Here is a 14,973-nt window from a genome sequence, read left to right as displayed (position 1 = left end):
ACATCATGGCTGACCAACGTCAATACATAGCACAAGACACAAGCAAATACATTTATCTCTTCTTGCCAGAACAAAACCAAAGAGTCTAGCTTTTCCTCTGCTACAAGGAACATTCCAGAACATATCTTCTGCTCCTGCCTCTGCTCTAGTTGCTTTCCTCAGGGTGAATCCCTGTGGATGGAATCACTGGGGCAAAAGGTGGTTTGTAAGTTACAAGCTTTTGATACCCAGTGCCAACTTGCTCCCAGATAAGGCTGTACATCATGGATTATTTTTGTCTTTTCTGCCTATCAGTTCCCTAATAAAGCACTGAAGAGTTTTAGGATGAATCAGCCACTGGACCAGATAAACAAGCCAGTCCGTCACTGTTGCTGTTTTCTGCAATTAGGAAGGGAACTCCCTTGGGTCCCGCCCAGGACCTGGAATTCCGAAGCACACGGACCAGGCACCTTTGTACCCAGCTCCCCACTGCCCAGGTCCCACCTTTCCTCCTTTCCCCGCCCTCGTGCCTGGGTGGAGCCAGCTGCCAAGGCGCCAAAGCTTCTCAGCCCTCCCTCTGGGCTCAGTCTGGAGTAGAGACCAGAAGAGGGCCCTGTGCCTGGCCCCGATGAGGACACTACTGACCATCTTGGCGGCGGGATCCCTGCTCGGTGAGTGCCCATCACCCTGTGCTCAGACGTGCCCCTACCCAGGAGTCGATGATCAGGGCTGTCCCCGCCCCGGAACCCCATCCAGCCCCAGCATAACCGGTCTCAGTTTCTTCTCTGCTGGGCTGCCCTGGGAGTTTCCGAGGAGAAGTAGATACCAGCTCAGGTTGCTGAGAGGGGTGGAGAGGGTCTCTCAGATCTTGGGTTCTTCCAGAGACTAAACTGACCCTCAAGACTCTCACCCGTCTGAATCTGTGGATGCTCCCACCTGAGCGGATGGAGAACTAGCTTGAGGGAGACGGACATCCTTGGACAGCTCACATCTTTCTGGTAGAAGCTGTGCTTCTCTTCCTCTGCTTCTGGCTGCCGCTGGCCTGACTTGGGGAGGTGAGGAAGCCTCAGGATGGACAAAGCTTGAGTCCGGCCATTGCCTCCTTCCATGCTCCCCAAGGGAGCCTCTTCCAGCCCCTTGTACCAGACCTGAAAGAGCCCTTTCTCACAGAGTGCTCAGGTCTGTTGCACTAATAGGTCTTCAAACACCAGCACTCTTAAGAAAACGGGACTCAAGGGCATAGTCTTCACAGCCAATAAAGTAGATTCTTTGATGTATGGTTATGGAGAACTTCAGGACCAATGCTTGAGATCCTAGATTGTCTCTCTGCTCCCTGAGATGTTTAATAAAATTCAGGGAACTTTCTGAGAAAGTGAAAGCATAGTCCCAGCTGAAGAAGGGGGAGGGGTGGCCGCTGCAAGGTCCCTTCAAGCTCAAGTGCAGGGTGAAGGCCATAAAGGGCTGGAACTGCCAGCCCCTCCAATACTGTGCCTGCTGTGTGCTGCGCGGACCCACGGGGCTTCCAGCTGCTGTCCCAGCCCTCCAGTTCATCCTCCCCTGGGCATCAAGCCGGGCATTCCCAGCATACTGAACTCATGATAAGTTCAGGAGACTTGATGCTTCCCCCCACAAGAGACCCCAGATCTGTCCCTCCAGACCCCCACCCATCCTGGCTGGGGGCCATCGGCCCTTCACGATGTGGGACCCGGGGCTACCAGCCTTTAGGAAGTTGTTAGGAGTCTGTAAGTTCACTCTGGAGACCCAGACGCCTTCTTTGGAATTCTTTGGCTGATTTCAGAGCAAGTTGAATGGCTTTTGCTTGTTCGTCCTTAACTTCCCAACTGATTGACGTAGAGTTGTTTTTCCTAGCAAATGCAAAAACTTCCTTTGATCAGATCTCCCAGGCTGTCAGTCTCTAGACAATACACGTCTCCCCACGATTTCACAATGTAGACTTTTACCCAGGAAGCACAGAGACGTCGTGGGCTGAGGAGCCGATAATGAATTCGAGAGGGAAAAGGAATGAGTAGGCAGGAGAAAAGGGGGAGATCTTGCTAGCCCTCAACAGCCCCTAAAAGAGCGGGGTCTGCCAAGGTCCACCCACCTGACTTCAGGAAGCCAACTTCACTTCCCTCTTGGAAAGGGGTCCCCATCTCCATCCAACCTGGGCCCTTCACCTCCCTAGCATGTCCCAGCCTCAGCCACCTGCCTCCTCCAAACCCACGTGGCCCACCCAAGATACCGACTCCAATCAGACCCTCCCCCAGCAGACCATAGCTGAGCCCACCCCCGGGCACACCCTGGCCTTCTCTCAAATCCCTCTCTCTTGCCTGCTCTTGACCTCACCACCTTGCCTGAAGTCACCCTTGAGTTCTGACCTCAAGTGGGCTCCCTGCCTCAATTTAAGACCCAGTTCTGAATCCAGGACCCCTCCCTTGGTGGCTCAGATGGTAAAGCGTCTGTCTACAATGCAGGAGACCCCGGGTTCGATCCCTGGGTCTGGAAGATCCTCTGGAGAAGGAAATGGCAACCCACTCCAGTGCTATTGCCTGGAAAATCCCATGGACAGAGGAGCCTGGTAGGCTACAGTCCATGAGGTCGCAAAGAGTTGAACACGACTGAGCGACTTCTCTCACTCACTCCGTTCAGTGAGTGCATGCTCAGTCGCTAAGTCATGTCCAACTCTGGACATGACCCTATGGACCGTAGCCTTCCAGGCTCCTCTGTCCATGGGATTCTCTAGGCAAGAATTAGAGGAGGGGGTTGCCACACCCTCCTCCAGGGGGTTTTCCTGACCCAGAGACCGAATTTGCAGCTCGTCTGTCTCCAGAATTGGCAGGCGGCTTCTTTACCATTAGCACCATCTGGAAGTCCCTTGCTCCAGAACAGACCCCAGTTCTGCCAAGACTCAGATCCAAACAAGATCCCAGCCACACTGTGGGACTCAGCACCATATCCATTACATTGGCTAGAGGCAGGAAGAAACCCCCGGCCCCTAAGACCCCAGTCTAGGGGTTCTGAGAACACAAAGAATTCTGCAGTTGCTGGGACTGCCTGATCCACCCAGATTCCAAGAGGGATATGGCCTTAGATTTAGCAGACGGATACACAGCAGAGTCGGGCTATCCTGAGATACTTTCCTTTCCCCACAAATGCCTCCCAAGCCCATGGACCCCTCGTGCAGAAATCCTGTATGGAGTAAATAACTCTCCACTCCCTCACTCTCTGGACCTTCTGGCAGTCATCGTCACTGACTGGGTTGGGGGTGGGGAAAGGCACACATCACATCAAAGACACGTACACACAGGCCTCAAGGCCTTGACTCAGCTGGGTCTGCACCTGTCTATTTCCCACCCCAGCCAACCAGGCCCTCTGAGCATGCGCAGAGCCAGCTGCCGCTCTGGTTACCATTTTCCTGTGCTTTCCTCCTTTCCTCAGACCAAGCTGGGAGGGCTGAGAGGAGATCTATAAGTCAAGGGCTCTCATTTACAGTGAAGATTTGCTTCAGGGTCAATGCCTCCTCCTGGGTCCTCTTCTTGGGGCTCTGGCCTTTGCTCCGCCTTCCTCGGCCCATTGTATCTGCCCCCAAAAGCAGGCTAACTACTGTGATGAATATTGCACCCTGCCTCTCTGAGCCTCAGTTTTCCTCATCCATAAAATGGGCAAAACCTGCCTCATCAGGTGGTCAGGAGGACTTGATGAGGAGACTTAGCCCAGTGCCTGGCACTTGACGTGCATTTCAGACATGGCAGCTGCTCCTGTGGTCCAATTATTTCCATTTTAGAGCTGAAGAAATTGAAGTTCTAATGGCTTAAACAGCTTCCCCAAGGACACTCTGCCTGTTCAGTTCAGTTGCTCAGTCGTGTCTGGCTCTTTGCGACCCCATGAACCTGTATGTGGCCTCAGTCAGTATCCTGCCCCTATGAAACCCATGGAGCTGGGGAAGGCGCCTTTGCCCTCTTCAGCATGTGTGTGGTGGGTGGGCAGGGACTGGACCCACAGACAGAGAGGCAGGGATTCACAAACATCTTCTCCACCCTTGCTTGAAATTACTGGTTCTAGGAAAGCTACTTCTTAGACATTAGTTGAGTACCTCTAAAATATTCCCTTGGTGAGAACACTGATTTTAGATGGTGTTGAGAAATGAGTGAACACAACAGCAAGTGTCGACAAGGATGTGAAATAACCGCACCCAGTCAAACATCGCTGATGGGAATGTGAGATGGTGCAGGCACTTCTCTGGAAAACAGTTTGGCTGCTCTTCAAAAGTTCAACGTAGAATCACCATATGACCCAGAAATCCCACTCCTACCCAAGAAAACCAAAAACTTGTGTCCACTTAAAACACTTGTGCACTACCATTACCAGCAGCATTACTCAAAATAGACAAAAAGTGGAAACAACCCCAATGCCCAGCAGCTGATGGAGGATAAACAGAATGTGACCTGTCCACACGATGGAATACGATTCAGCAGTAAGAAGGAAATAAGTGCTAATCTATGTAATAAGGATGAGCCTTGAAAACATGATGCCAAGTGAAAGAAGCCAGACACAAAAGGCCAACTGGATGACTTCATTTATAGAAAATGTCCAAATAGCCAAAGTCATCGGGACAGGAAGTAGATTATTTATTGGTTGCCTGGGGCTGGGAGGAGGGGAGGGTTGGGAATGACAGCTCACGGATACAAGATTTGTTTGGGGGCGATGAACACGTCCTAGAACTAGACCTGCGGCACTGGTCTACACTACCTTGTGAATATATTTAGAATACCACAGAATTGTATGATTGTAAGTGGTGAATTGTATGGAATGTGAATCATAGCTCAATAAAAAGGGGAAAAAAAAGAAGTGAAGGGGAGCAGGAGGGTCGGTTAGCACAGTCTCCTGCTAAGTGGTTGCTGGCTCACCCCCTCGGTGGGCAGCTCGAAAGGGGGCTAGTGCAGGGTCTATGCACCCATCTGCTCACCCTGCTCCCACTTCTGGCAGCTCACATCACTGAGGACACCTCAGATCTCCTTCAGCACGTGAAGTTCCAGTCCAGCAACTTCGAAAACATCCTGACGTGGGACGGCAAGCTGGAGAGTGCCCCCGACACCGTCTACAGCGTCCAGTATAAGACGTAGGCTCCCCAGCAACATTACCCCTTTGACTCTGCTCTGAAACCAAAGAAAACCCTCCCCGCTTCCATATGTCCCCACATCCCCCCTCGCACCCAGACTGGTGTCACTCAGCAACTCTCCCCCAAGACATGGCTTTGCTCCTTGATGTTTCTTCTGCAGGGAGAGGTTAAAATGATGGTTACAAGTATGGGCTCTGGAGGCGAACACCAGCCCCTCGTACTATAACCCTGGGCAGGTAGATAAATGCACCAAGCCTCCATTTCCCATCCATGAAGTAAAGATAGCAATACTACTTTCCTCCTAGGGTTGTTGGATGGGTTAAATGAGTCATTAGCATGTGTGCCTGGCAAAGAACCAACGCCCAATCATTGCTTTATTATTTGGGGAAGACTAAGTCAACAGCCAGGTGGCGCTAGTGGTAAAGAACCCGCCTGCCAGTGCAGGAGATGTAAGAGACGTGGGTTCAATCCCTGAGTCAGGAAGATCCCCTGGAGGAGGGTGTGGCAACCCACTCCGGTACTCTTGCCTGGAGAATCCCATGGACAGGCAAGCCTGGTAGGCTGCAGTGTATAGAGCTGCACAGAGTCAGACACAACTGAAGCGACTTAGCACGCATGCACGCAAGTCAACAAAAAGTCATGTTCACCCCCTCCAGCCCCCACTCAGCCCCATTCCCGCTCATCTCCCTTCCCAGGCAGGAGAGAGGGGGTTGCTTGGGCTCAGGAATCTGCAAACCTGTGTTCCATTCCTGATCCTGCCACTTCATCCCGTGGCAAGTCACTTGCCCTCTCCGAGGCCCAGGTCCCTGGCCTCTAAATGGGCCTAGCGGTGCCCAGAACATGAACTCAAACCGTCTGAGTTCACATCCTGTCTCCCTGCATGCATGATGAAAACACCTGGGCAAATTTTACTTCCTTAAGCCCCAGCTTCCTGACTTGAAAAAGAAGGAAGATATTAATAATGTGTGAACCTCACAACGCTGTTGTGAGGTTGGTCTGAAGACTAACAGATTATCTGCATAAAAAGCCTAGGACACACGTGCTAAGTAAATATTTGATATCATTATCAATATTAATAAACCACAGGCTGGCTGCCAAGCCTGTTCATGAAAGGTGTGCTCCAGCCCTTCCCTTGCCCACAGGTATGGAGAGGGAGAGTGGTTGGAAAAGGAGGGCTGCCAAAGGATCACCCGGAAATCCTGCAACCTTACCGTGGAGACAAGCAACCTCACTGAGCTCTACTACGCCCGGGTCACCGCCATTGACGGGGCAGGCCGGTCTGCCACCAAGATGACCAACCGCTTCAGCCCACTGCAGGACAGTGAGTGGGGGCCCCTCGTTGCACAGGATGCAGGTGGGAGGATGGCCTTTTCCCCTCTGGAGTGGGTGGAGTGTCCAGAAGGGCTCTGCCTCTCAGGGCCAGTTAAGGATGTGGCTTTTAGGGAAGACACCCCAGACTGAACAGCACCCCCCGTGTGGTTCTCCATCTTTCTTCGTCTCTAGACCTCTTGTATGCAGACCTTCGCCTTGCCACTTGAGCGCAACCAAGGCCTCCTAACTCCATCCCCCTCCTCCTTCTTTGACTCTTTTTCAATCCCCAGTCATGGTTTCAGTTCCAACATCACCTCCTAAGTGAACATCCCCACCCCACAACCCCAACAACTCCCTTGTACTATACAGGCCATCACCTGCTATTTTCCATCACCATAAACTGTTCACCGACTTCAGAGCTCAGATCATAACCTGTCTTTATTGTTTGCTTGCACGGTTATCATCTGAATTGAAATGTGAGCTTCATAAAGGCGTGCCTGGGCGTGGGACCCATTGTATTCCAGGAGATGCTCCATATGTAACTGATGAAGGATTAGATGGATGGGTGGATAAATGGATGAGTGGCCAAACTCCTCACACAAGTTAAGCGGGTGATGTTCACTAACTGACTTAAAAGTCACATGGTGTTTTAAGAAAATAAAAAATAAAAGTCAGCAAGTTAATTTATATTGTCTCTCAGCTTATTCAATTAATGCATAGTTACTGTAGGAAATTTGGAAAATATAGAAATATGCAAAGAAAAATAAAACTAAGCCCAAATAATCTGAACACTTAAACATAACCGCAGTTACTAGCAGCTGTGTCTACGCTTTTCTGATCTGGTGGTTTGTTTTTCATGTCATGGTATCATGAACATTTACCCATGTCATGAAATACTTTTCCACATCATGATATCTCACAACTACAAAAATGATCCATTCTACGGAGGCACTTTACTTGACTTCCCTGATTCCCTTTTGGAAGGAATCAGGATTTTGTTGTTTTTTAATAAATAACTGAAGCAAACATTCGTTTAGTGCAGATCATTTTAATCTCAGAGGTCAATGGACCCTTGAGGACTTTTTATAAGTTAGCATCAGGGGGAGACATGAATCCCTGAAACTGTTTGCAAGATTTTTGTATATGTACATTTTGGAGGAGCAAAGAACTATCAGTTCAGTTTAGTCACTCAGTCGTGTCCGACTCTTCACGACCCCATGAACCGCAGCATGCCAGGCCTCCCTGTCCATCACCAACTCCCAGAGTTCACTCAGACTCACGTCCATCGAGTTAGTGATGCCATCCAGCCATCTCATCCTCGGTCATCCCCTTTTCCTCCTGCCCCCAATCCCTCCCAGCATCACAGTCTTTTCCAATGAGTCAACTCTTCGCATGAGGTGGCCAAAGTACTGGAGCTTCAGCTTTAGCATCATTCCTTCCAAAGAAATCCCAGGGTTGATCTCCTTCAGAATGGACTGGTTGGATCTCCTTGCAGTCCAAGGGACTCTCAAGAGTCTTCTCCAACACCACAGTTCAAAAGCATCAATTCTTTGGCACTCAGCCTTCTTCACAGTCCAACTCTCACATCCATACATGACCACAGGAAAAACCATAGCCTTGACTAGACGGACCTTAGTCGGCAAAGTAATGTCTCTGCTTTTCAAGATGCTATCTAGGTTGCTCATAACTTTTCTTCCAAGGAGTAAGCGTATTTTAATTTTATGGCTGCAGTCACCATCTGCAGTGATTTTGGAGCCCAAAAAATTAAAGTCTGACACTGTTTCCACTGTTTCCCCATCTATTTCCCATGAAGTGATGGGACCAGATGCCATAATCTTCATTTTCTGAATGTTGAGCTTTAAGCCAACTTTTTCACTCTCCACTTTCACTTTCATCAAGAGGCTTTTTAGCTCCTCTTCACTTTCTGCCATAAGGGTGGCGTCATCTGCATATCTGAGGTTATTGATATTTCTCCCGGCAATCTTGATTCCAGCTTGTGTTTCTTCCAGTCCAGCATTTCTCATGATGTACTCTGCATAGAAGTTAAATAAGCAGGGTGACAATATTACAGCCTTGACGGACTCCTTTTCCTGTTTGAAACCAGTCTGTTGTTCCATGTCCAGTTCTAACTGTTGCTTCCTGACCTGCATACAGATTTCTCAAGAGACAGGTCAGATGGTCTGGTATTCCCATCTCTTTCAGAATTTTCTACAGTTTATTGTGATCCACACAGTCAAAGGCTTTGGCATAGTCAATAAAGCAGAAATAAATATTTTTCTGGAACTCTCTTGCTTTTTCCATGATCCAGCAGATGTTGGCCATTTGATCTCTGGTTCCTCTGCCTTTTCTAAAACCAGCTTGAACATCAGGGAGTTCACGGTTCACATATTGCTGAAGCCTGGCTTGGAGAATTTTGAGCATTACTTTACTAGCGTGTGAGATGAGTGCAATTGTGCAGTAGTTTGAGCATTCTTTGGCATTGCCTGTCTTTGGGATGGGAATGAAAACTGACCTTTTCCAGTCTGTGGCCACTGCTGAGTTTTCCAAATTTGCTGGCATATTGAGTTCAGCACTTTCACAGCATCATCTTTCAGGATTTGAAACAGCTCAACTGGAATTCCATCACCCCCACTAGCTTTAGCATCATTCTAAGGCCCACTTGACTTCACATTCCAGGATGTCTGGCTCTAGATGAGTGATCACACCATCGTGATTATCTGGGTCATGAAGATCTTTTTTGTACAGTTCTTCTGTGTATTCTTGCCACCTCTTCTTAATATCTTCTGTTTCTCTTAGGTCCAGACCATTTCTGTTCTTTATCGAGCCCATCTTTGCATGAAATATTCCCTTGGTATCTCTAATTTTCTTGAAGAGATCTCTAGTCTCCCAATCTGTTGTTTTCCTCTATTTCTTTGCATTGATCGCTGAGGAAGGCTTTCTTATCTCTTCTTGCTATTCTTTGGAACTCTGCATTCAGATGCTTATATCTTTCCTTTTCTCCTTTGCTTTTCGCTTCTCTTCTTTTCACAGCTATTTGTAAGGCCTCCCCAGACAGCCATTTTGCTTTTTTGCATTTCTTTTCCACGGGGATGGTCTTGATCCCTGTCTCCTGTACAATGTCATGAACCTCATTCCATAGTTTATCAGGCACTCTATCTATCAGATCTAGACCCTTAAATCTATTTCTCTCTTCCACCGTATAATCATAAGGGATTTGATTTAGGTCATACCTGAATGGTCTAGCGGTTTTCCTACTTTCTAAAATTTAAGTCTGAATTTGGAAATAAGGAGTTCATGATCTGAGCCACAGTCAGCTCCTGGTCCTGTTTTTGCTGACTGTATAGAGCTTCTCCATCTTTGGCTGCAAAGAATAGAATCAATCTGATTTCTGTGTTGACCATCTGGTGATGTCCATGTGTAGAGTCTTCTCTTGTGTTGTTGGAAGAGGGTGTTTGCTATGACCAGTGCATTTTCTTAGCAAAACTCTATTAGTGTTTGCCCTGCTTCATTACGCATTGCAAGGCCAAATTTGCCTGTTACTCCAGGTGTTTTTTGACTTCCTACTTTTGCATTCCAGTCCCCTATAATGAAAAGGACATCTTTTATGGGTGTTAGTTCTAAAAGGTCTTGTAGGTCTTCATAGAACCGTTCAACTTCAGCTTCTTCAGCGTTACTGGTTGGGGCATAGACTTGGATTACTGTGATATTGAATGGTTTGCCTTGGAAATGAATAGAGATTATTCTGTCGTTTTTGAGATTGCATCCAAGTACTGCATTTCGAACTCTTTTGTTGACCATGATGGCTACTCCATTTCTTCTGAGGGATTCCTGCCTGTAGTAGTAGATGTAATGGTCATCTGAGTTAAATTCACCCATTCCAGTCCATTTCAGTTCACTGATTCCTAGAATGTCAATGTTCACTCTTGCCATCTCTTGTTTGACCACTTCCAGTTTGCCTTGATTCATGGACCTGACATTCCAGGTTCCTATGCAATATTGCTCTTTACAGCATCAGATCTTGCTTCTATCACCAGTCACATCCACAGCTGGGTATTGTTTTTGCTTTGGCTCCATCCCTACATTCTTTCTGGAGTTATTTCTCCACTGATCTCCAGTAGCGTGTTGGCCACCTACTGACCTGGGGAGTTCCTCTTTCAGTATCCTATCATTTTGCCTTTTCCTACTGTTCATGGGGCTCTCAAGGCAAGAATACTGAAGTGGCTTGCCATTCCCTTCTCCACTGGACCACATTCTGTCAGACCTCTCCACCATGACCTGCTGGTCTTGGGTTGCTCCACAGGCATGGCTTGGTTTCATTGAGTTAGACAAGGCTGTGGTCCTAATGTGATTAGATTGACGAGTTTTCTGTGAGTATGGTTTCAGAGTGTCTACCCTCTGATGCCCTCTTGCAACACCTACCATCTTACTTGGGTTTCTCTTACCTTGGGCTTGGGGTATCTCTTCACGGCTGCTCCTTACCTTGGACGAGGTGTATCTCCTCACCGCCACCCTTGCTGACCTTCAACGTGGGACTCCTTGGACGTGGGCTGGCTGCTCCCAGCTCCGCCCCTGGCCTTGGACTCAGGGTAGCTCCTCCCAGCCACGGCCCCTGACCTCAGATGCGGGGTAGCTCCTTTCGGCCGTTCCTGCACTGTCGCAGCCTGGCACTGTCGGCCACTGCCCCTGACCTCGGACATGGGGTAACTCCTCTTGGCCGCCACCCTTCAGGCATGGGGTCCTCCAGGCTTCTGCCCGGACCTCGGACGTGGGGTAACTCCTTTCGGCCGTGCTTAGTGCACCGGTCGCAGCTGCCCACGCATTCATCAAATTTACAAAAGGTTCTATAAACCAGGAAAGGTCATTTGGTTATTTGGAAAATTCATCTTGAGAGAAATTAAAGTCTTAGGCCTTGCCTTTGAGGCTACATCAATGATACTGGAAATTCAGGATGCATAGTTGAAACATCACTCCCCAAAACTCTCATTGCCAGTAGACTGGGAGTGTGTGGAGGGGGGGTATGATCAGCCTAAGGGGGCCGGGACCCTCTCCCTGGGCTCTTCCTACCACCCTTGGTTACCCCTTTGCCAGCCTTACACCCAAGCACCAGTCGCTTCTCTTCTCACCTGTTAATTTAGATGATGCTTTCAGAAGCATGGCTGGGGTTGGGGTGGGAAGGGGTGGGAAGCAATCATTTCCCAAGGTCCACGGCAGCCTCTCAGACACTTCTGGCTGATTCCAACTGTTTCATTTCTTTTTTCTCTCTCCCTTTTCTAGCTAACATTAAACCACCTGATGTGACCTGCATCCCCAAGGTGAGGTCTATCCAGATGAATGTCCATCCCCCCTACACAGTGATCCGTGCACGGAATGGCCACCAGCTGACCTTGGAGAACATCTTCCAGGACCTACGCTACCATTTCAACCTGCGCATCAACCATACCTACCAAATGGTAAATGAAGGGTAAATATACATACCACCCTGGCCCTTCCCTGCCTCCAAAACCTATTTTCCTCTCTGCATTGCTTTAAGTAGAAATGAGATGTGTTATATAAATCAGCATTTCCCAGAATACATCTACAGCCTACCTTTTATAGATTCACACACACAATAGCGTGCTAAAGTCTCTGACAAGTCCTGCAAACTCAAGACTCCAGTTTCAGTTTGTTTAATACAACTGTTCTCACATGTATTTGATCAAAGAAAGTCCCCTTATTTTCATTACATATTTTGATTTGTTTTGCCTAATGCCTTCTAACATTCTGAAGAACATCTTCTATTAATATTCTCACATGTCCACTTTGGAAAATACTGGAATCAATTTCTTTTGTTGTTCATCCCCTAAGTCATGTCCAACTCTTTGCAACCCCATGGACGGCCCCACAGGATTCCCTGTCCTTCACGATTTCCTGCAGTTTGCTCAAACTCATGTCCACTGAGTCGGTGATGCCATCCAACCATCTCACCCTCTGTCCTCCCCTTCTCCCCCTGCCTTCAATCTTTCCCAGCATCAGCATCTTTTCCAATGAGTCCACTCTTGGCATCAGGTGGCCAAAGTGTTGGAGCTTCAGCTTCAGCATCAGTCCTTCCTACAAAAATTTAGGGTTGATTTCCTTTAGGCTTGACTGGCTTGATCTCTATCTTCTTGCTATCCAAGGAACTCGCAAGGGTCTGCTCCAGCACCACAGTTCGAAATCATCAATTCTTTGGCACTCAGCCTTCTTTATGGGTCAGTTCTCACATCCATACATGACTACTGGAAAAACCATAGTTTTGACTATATGAACTTTTGTTAGCAATGTCTCTGTTTTTTAATACACTGTCTAGGTTTGTCATAGCTTTTCTTCCAAGGAGCAAGCATCTTTTAATTTCTTGACTGCAGTCACCGTCCAGTGGTTTCGGAGCCCAAGAAAATAAAATCTGCCACTGTTTTCACTTTTTCCCCATCTATTTGCCATGAAGTGATGGGACCAGATGCCATGATCTTTGTTTTTCAATGTTGAATTTTAAGCCAGCTTTTTCACTCTCCCCTTTCACTTTCATCAAAAGGCTCTTTAGTTCCTCTTTGCTTTTTGCCATTAGGGTGGTATCATCCGAATATCTGAGATTGTTGATATTTCTCCCGGCAATCTTGATTCCAGCTTGTGTTTCATCCAGCCCAATATTTCTCATGATGTACTCTGCATATAAGTTAAATAAGCAGGATAACAATATATAGCCTTGATGTACTCCTTTTCCAATTTGGAACCAGTCTGTTGTTCCATGTCTGGTTCTAACTATTGCTCTTTGACCTGCATACAGATTTCTCAGGAGGCAGGTAAGATATTCCCATCTCTTTAAAAATTTTCCACAGTTTGTTGCGATCCACAGAGTCAAAGGCTTTGATGTAGTCAATAAAACAGAAGTAGAATGCTTTTCTGGAATTCTCTTGCTTTTTCTATGATCCAAAAGATATTGGCAATTTGATTGCTGGTGCCTCTGCCTTTTGTAAATCCAGTCTGAACATCTGGAAGTTCTTGGTTCATGTACTGTTCAAGCCTAGCTTGGAGAATTTTGAGCATTATTTTGCTAGTGTGTGAGATGAGTGCAATTGTGTGGTAGTCTGAGCATTCTTTGGCATTGCCTTTCTTTGTGATTGGAATGAAAACTCTCCTTTTCCTGTCTTGTGGCCACTGCTGAGTTTTCCAAATTTGCTGGCATATTGAGTGCAGCACATTAGTAGTATCCTCTTTCAGGATTTGAAATAGTTCAGCTGGAATTCCATCACCTCTACTAGCTGTATTTGTAGTGATGCTTCCTAAGGCCCACTTGACTTCGCATTCCAGGATGTCTGGCTCTAAGTGATAGGTGAGTGACCACACTATCATAGTTATCCAGGTCATTAAGACATTTTTTGTACAGTTCTTTTGTGTATTCTTGCCACCTCGTCTTAATATCTTTTGCTTCTGTTAGGGCCTTGCTGTTTCTGTCCTTTATTGTGCCCATCTTTGCATGAAATGTTCCCTTGGTATCTCTAGTTTTCTTGAAGTTCAGTTCAGTCCAGGCACTCAGTAGTGTCCGACTCTTTACATCCCCATGGTCTGCAACATACCAGGCTTCCCTGTCCATTACCAACTCCCTGAGCTTATTCAAACTCCTTGAAGATATCTCTAGTCTTTCCCATTCTGTTGTCTTCCTCTGTTTCTTTGCATTGTTCACTGAAGAAGGCTTTCTAATCTCTCCTTGCTGTTCTTTGGAACTCTGCCTTCTGTTGAGTAAATTTTTCCTTTTCTCCTTTGCCTTTCACTACTCTTCTTTTCTCAGCTGTTTGTAAGTCCTCCTCAGAGAAACTTTTTGCCTTCTTACATTTGCTTTTCTTGGGGATGGTTTTGATCACCCCCTCCTGCACAATGTTACAAACCTCCATCCATAGTTCTTCAGGCCCTCTGTCTATCAGATTTAACCCCTTGAACCTATTTCTCACTTCCACTGTATAATCATAAGGGATTTGATTTAGGTCATACCTGAATGGCCTAGTGGTTTTTCCTACTTTCTTCAATTTAAGTCTGAATTTTGCAATAAGGAGTTCATGATCTGAGCCACTGTCAGCTCCCAGTCTTGTTTTTGCTGACTGTAGAGAGCTTCTCTATCTTTAGCTGCAAAAAAAAAAAAAAAAAAAAAAAAAAAAATCTGATTTCGGTATTGACCATCTGGTGTATCCATATGTAGAGCTGTCTGTTGTGTTATTAGAAGAGGGTGTTTATTATGACCAGTGCATTCTCTTGGTAAAACTCTGTTATTCTTTGCCCTGCTTCATTTTGTACTCAAGGGATCAATTTCTACTGCTGCAATTCTTTTTGCTGACTCTCCACTTTTTGAGGGAACTGCATACAAGCTGTGTCTTAAGGTCAGTAATAATGAAAGGCGGAAGGCAGGGGCATAAATTGTCAAATGTTACACATTTCTTTTTGTATTCAGAAAATAAAATATGAAGTGTGTCCCCCCCCACCCCCTGCAGTGTGAGCCACTAATCCATAATTCCACTGAATGGCTATTCCTGCACTCAAGGAGTTTATAATCCAATGTG

At 47.0% G+C, this 14,973-nt stretch overlaps 1 protein-coding gene across 4 annotated transcripts in view; it reads left to right on the top strand.

Annotated features, from left to right (window-relative positions):
* Positions 418 to 14,973, top strand: part of IL22RA1 (interleukin 22 receptor subunit alpha 1) — a 29,817-nt gene continuing 15,261 nt past the window's right edge. The window contains exons 1-5 of one of the 4 annotated variants that reach the window (XM_018055820.1): positions 418 to 650; positions 4,966 to 5,098; positions 6,241 to 6,419; positions 11,684 to 11,859; positions 14,716 to 14,793. In XM_018055820.1, the coding sequence (XP_017911309.1) occupies positions 608 to 650; positions 4,966 to 5,098; positions 6,241 to 6,419; positions 11,684 to 11,859; positions 14,716 to 14,793 (609 nt within the window). In that variant the 5' untranslated portion in view covers positions 418 to 607. The remainder of the gene's footprint in view (positions 651 to 4,965; positions 5,099 to 6,240; positions 6,420 to 11,683; positions 11,860 to 14,715; positions 14,794 to 14,973) is intronic. The other 3 variants (XM_018055813.1, XM_018055834.1, XM_005676847.3) reach the window with 3 other exon arrangements.

This window comes from Capra hircus, chromosome 2 (assembly GCF_001704415.2).
Source record: "Capra hircus breed San Clemente chromosome 2, ASM170441v1, whole genome shotgun sequence".
NCBI classification, from domain to species: Eukaryota; Metazoa; Chordata; class Mammalia; order Artiodactyla; family Bovidae; genus Capra; species Capra hircus.
This window is presented reverse-complemented; position numbering and strand designations above follow the sequence as displayed.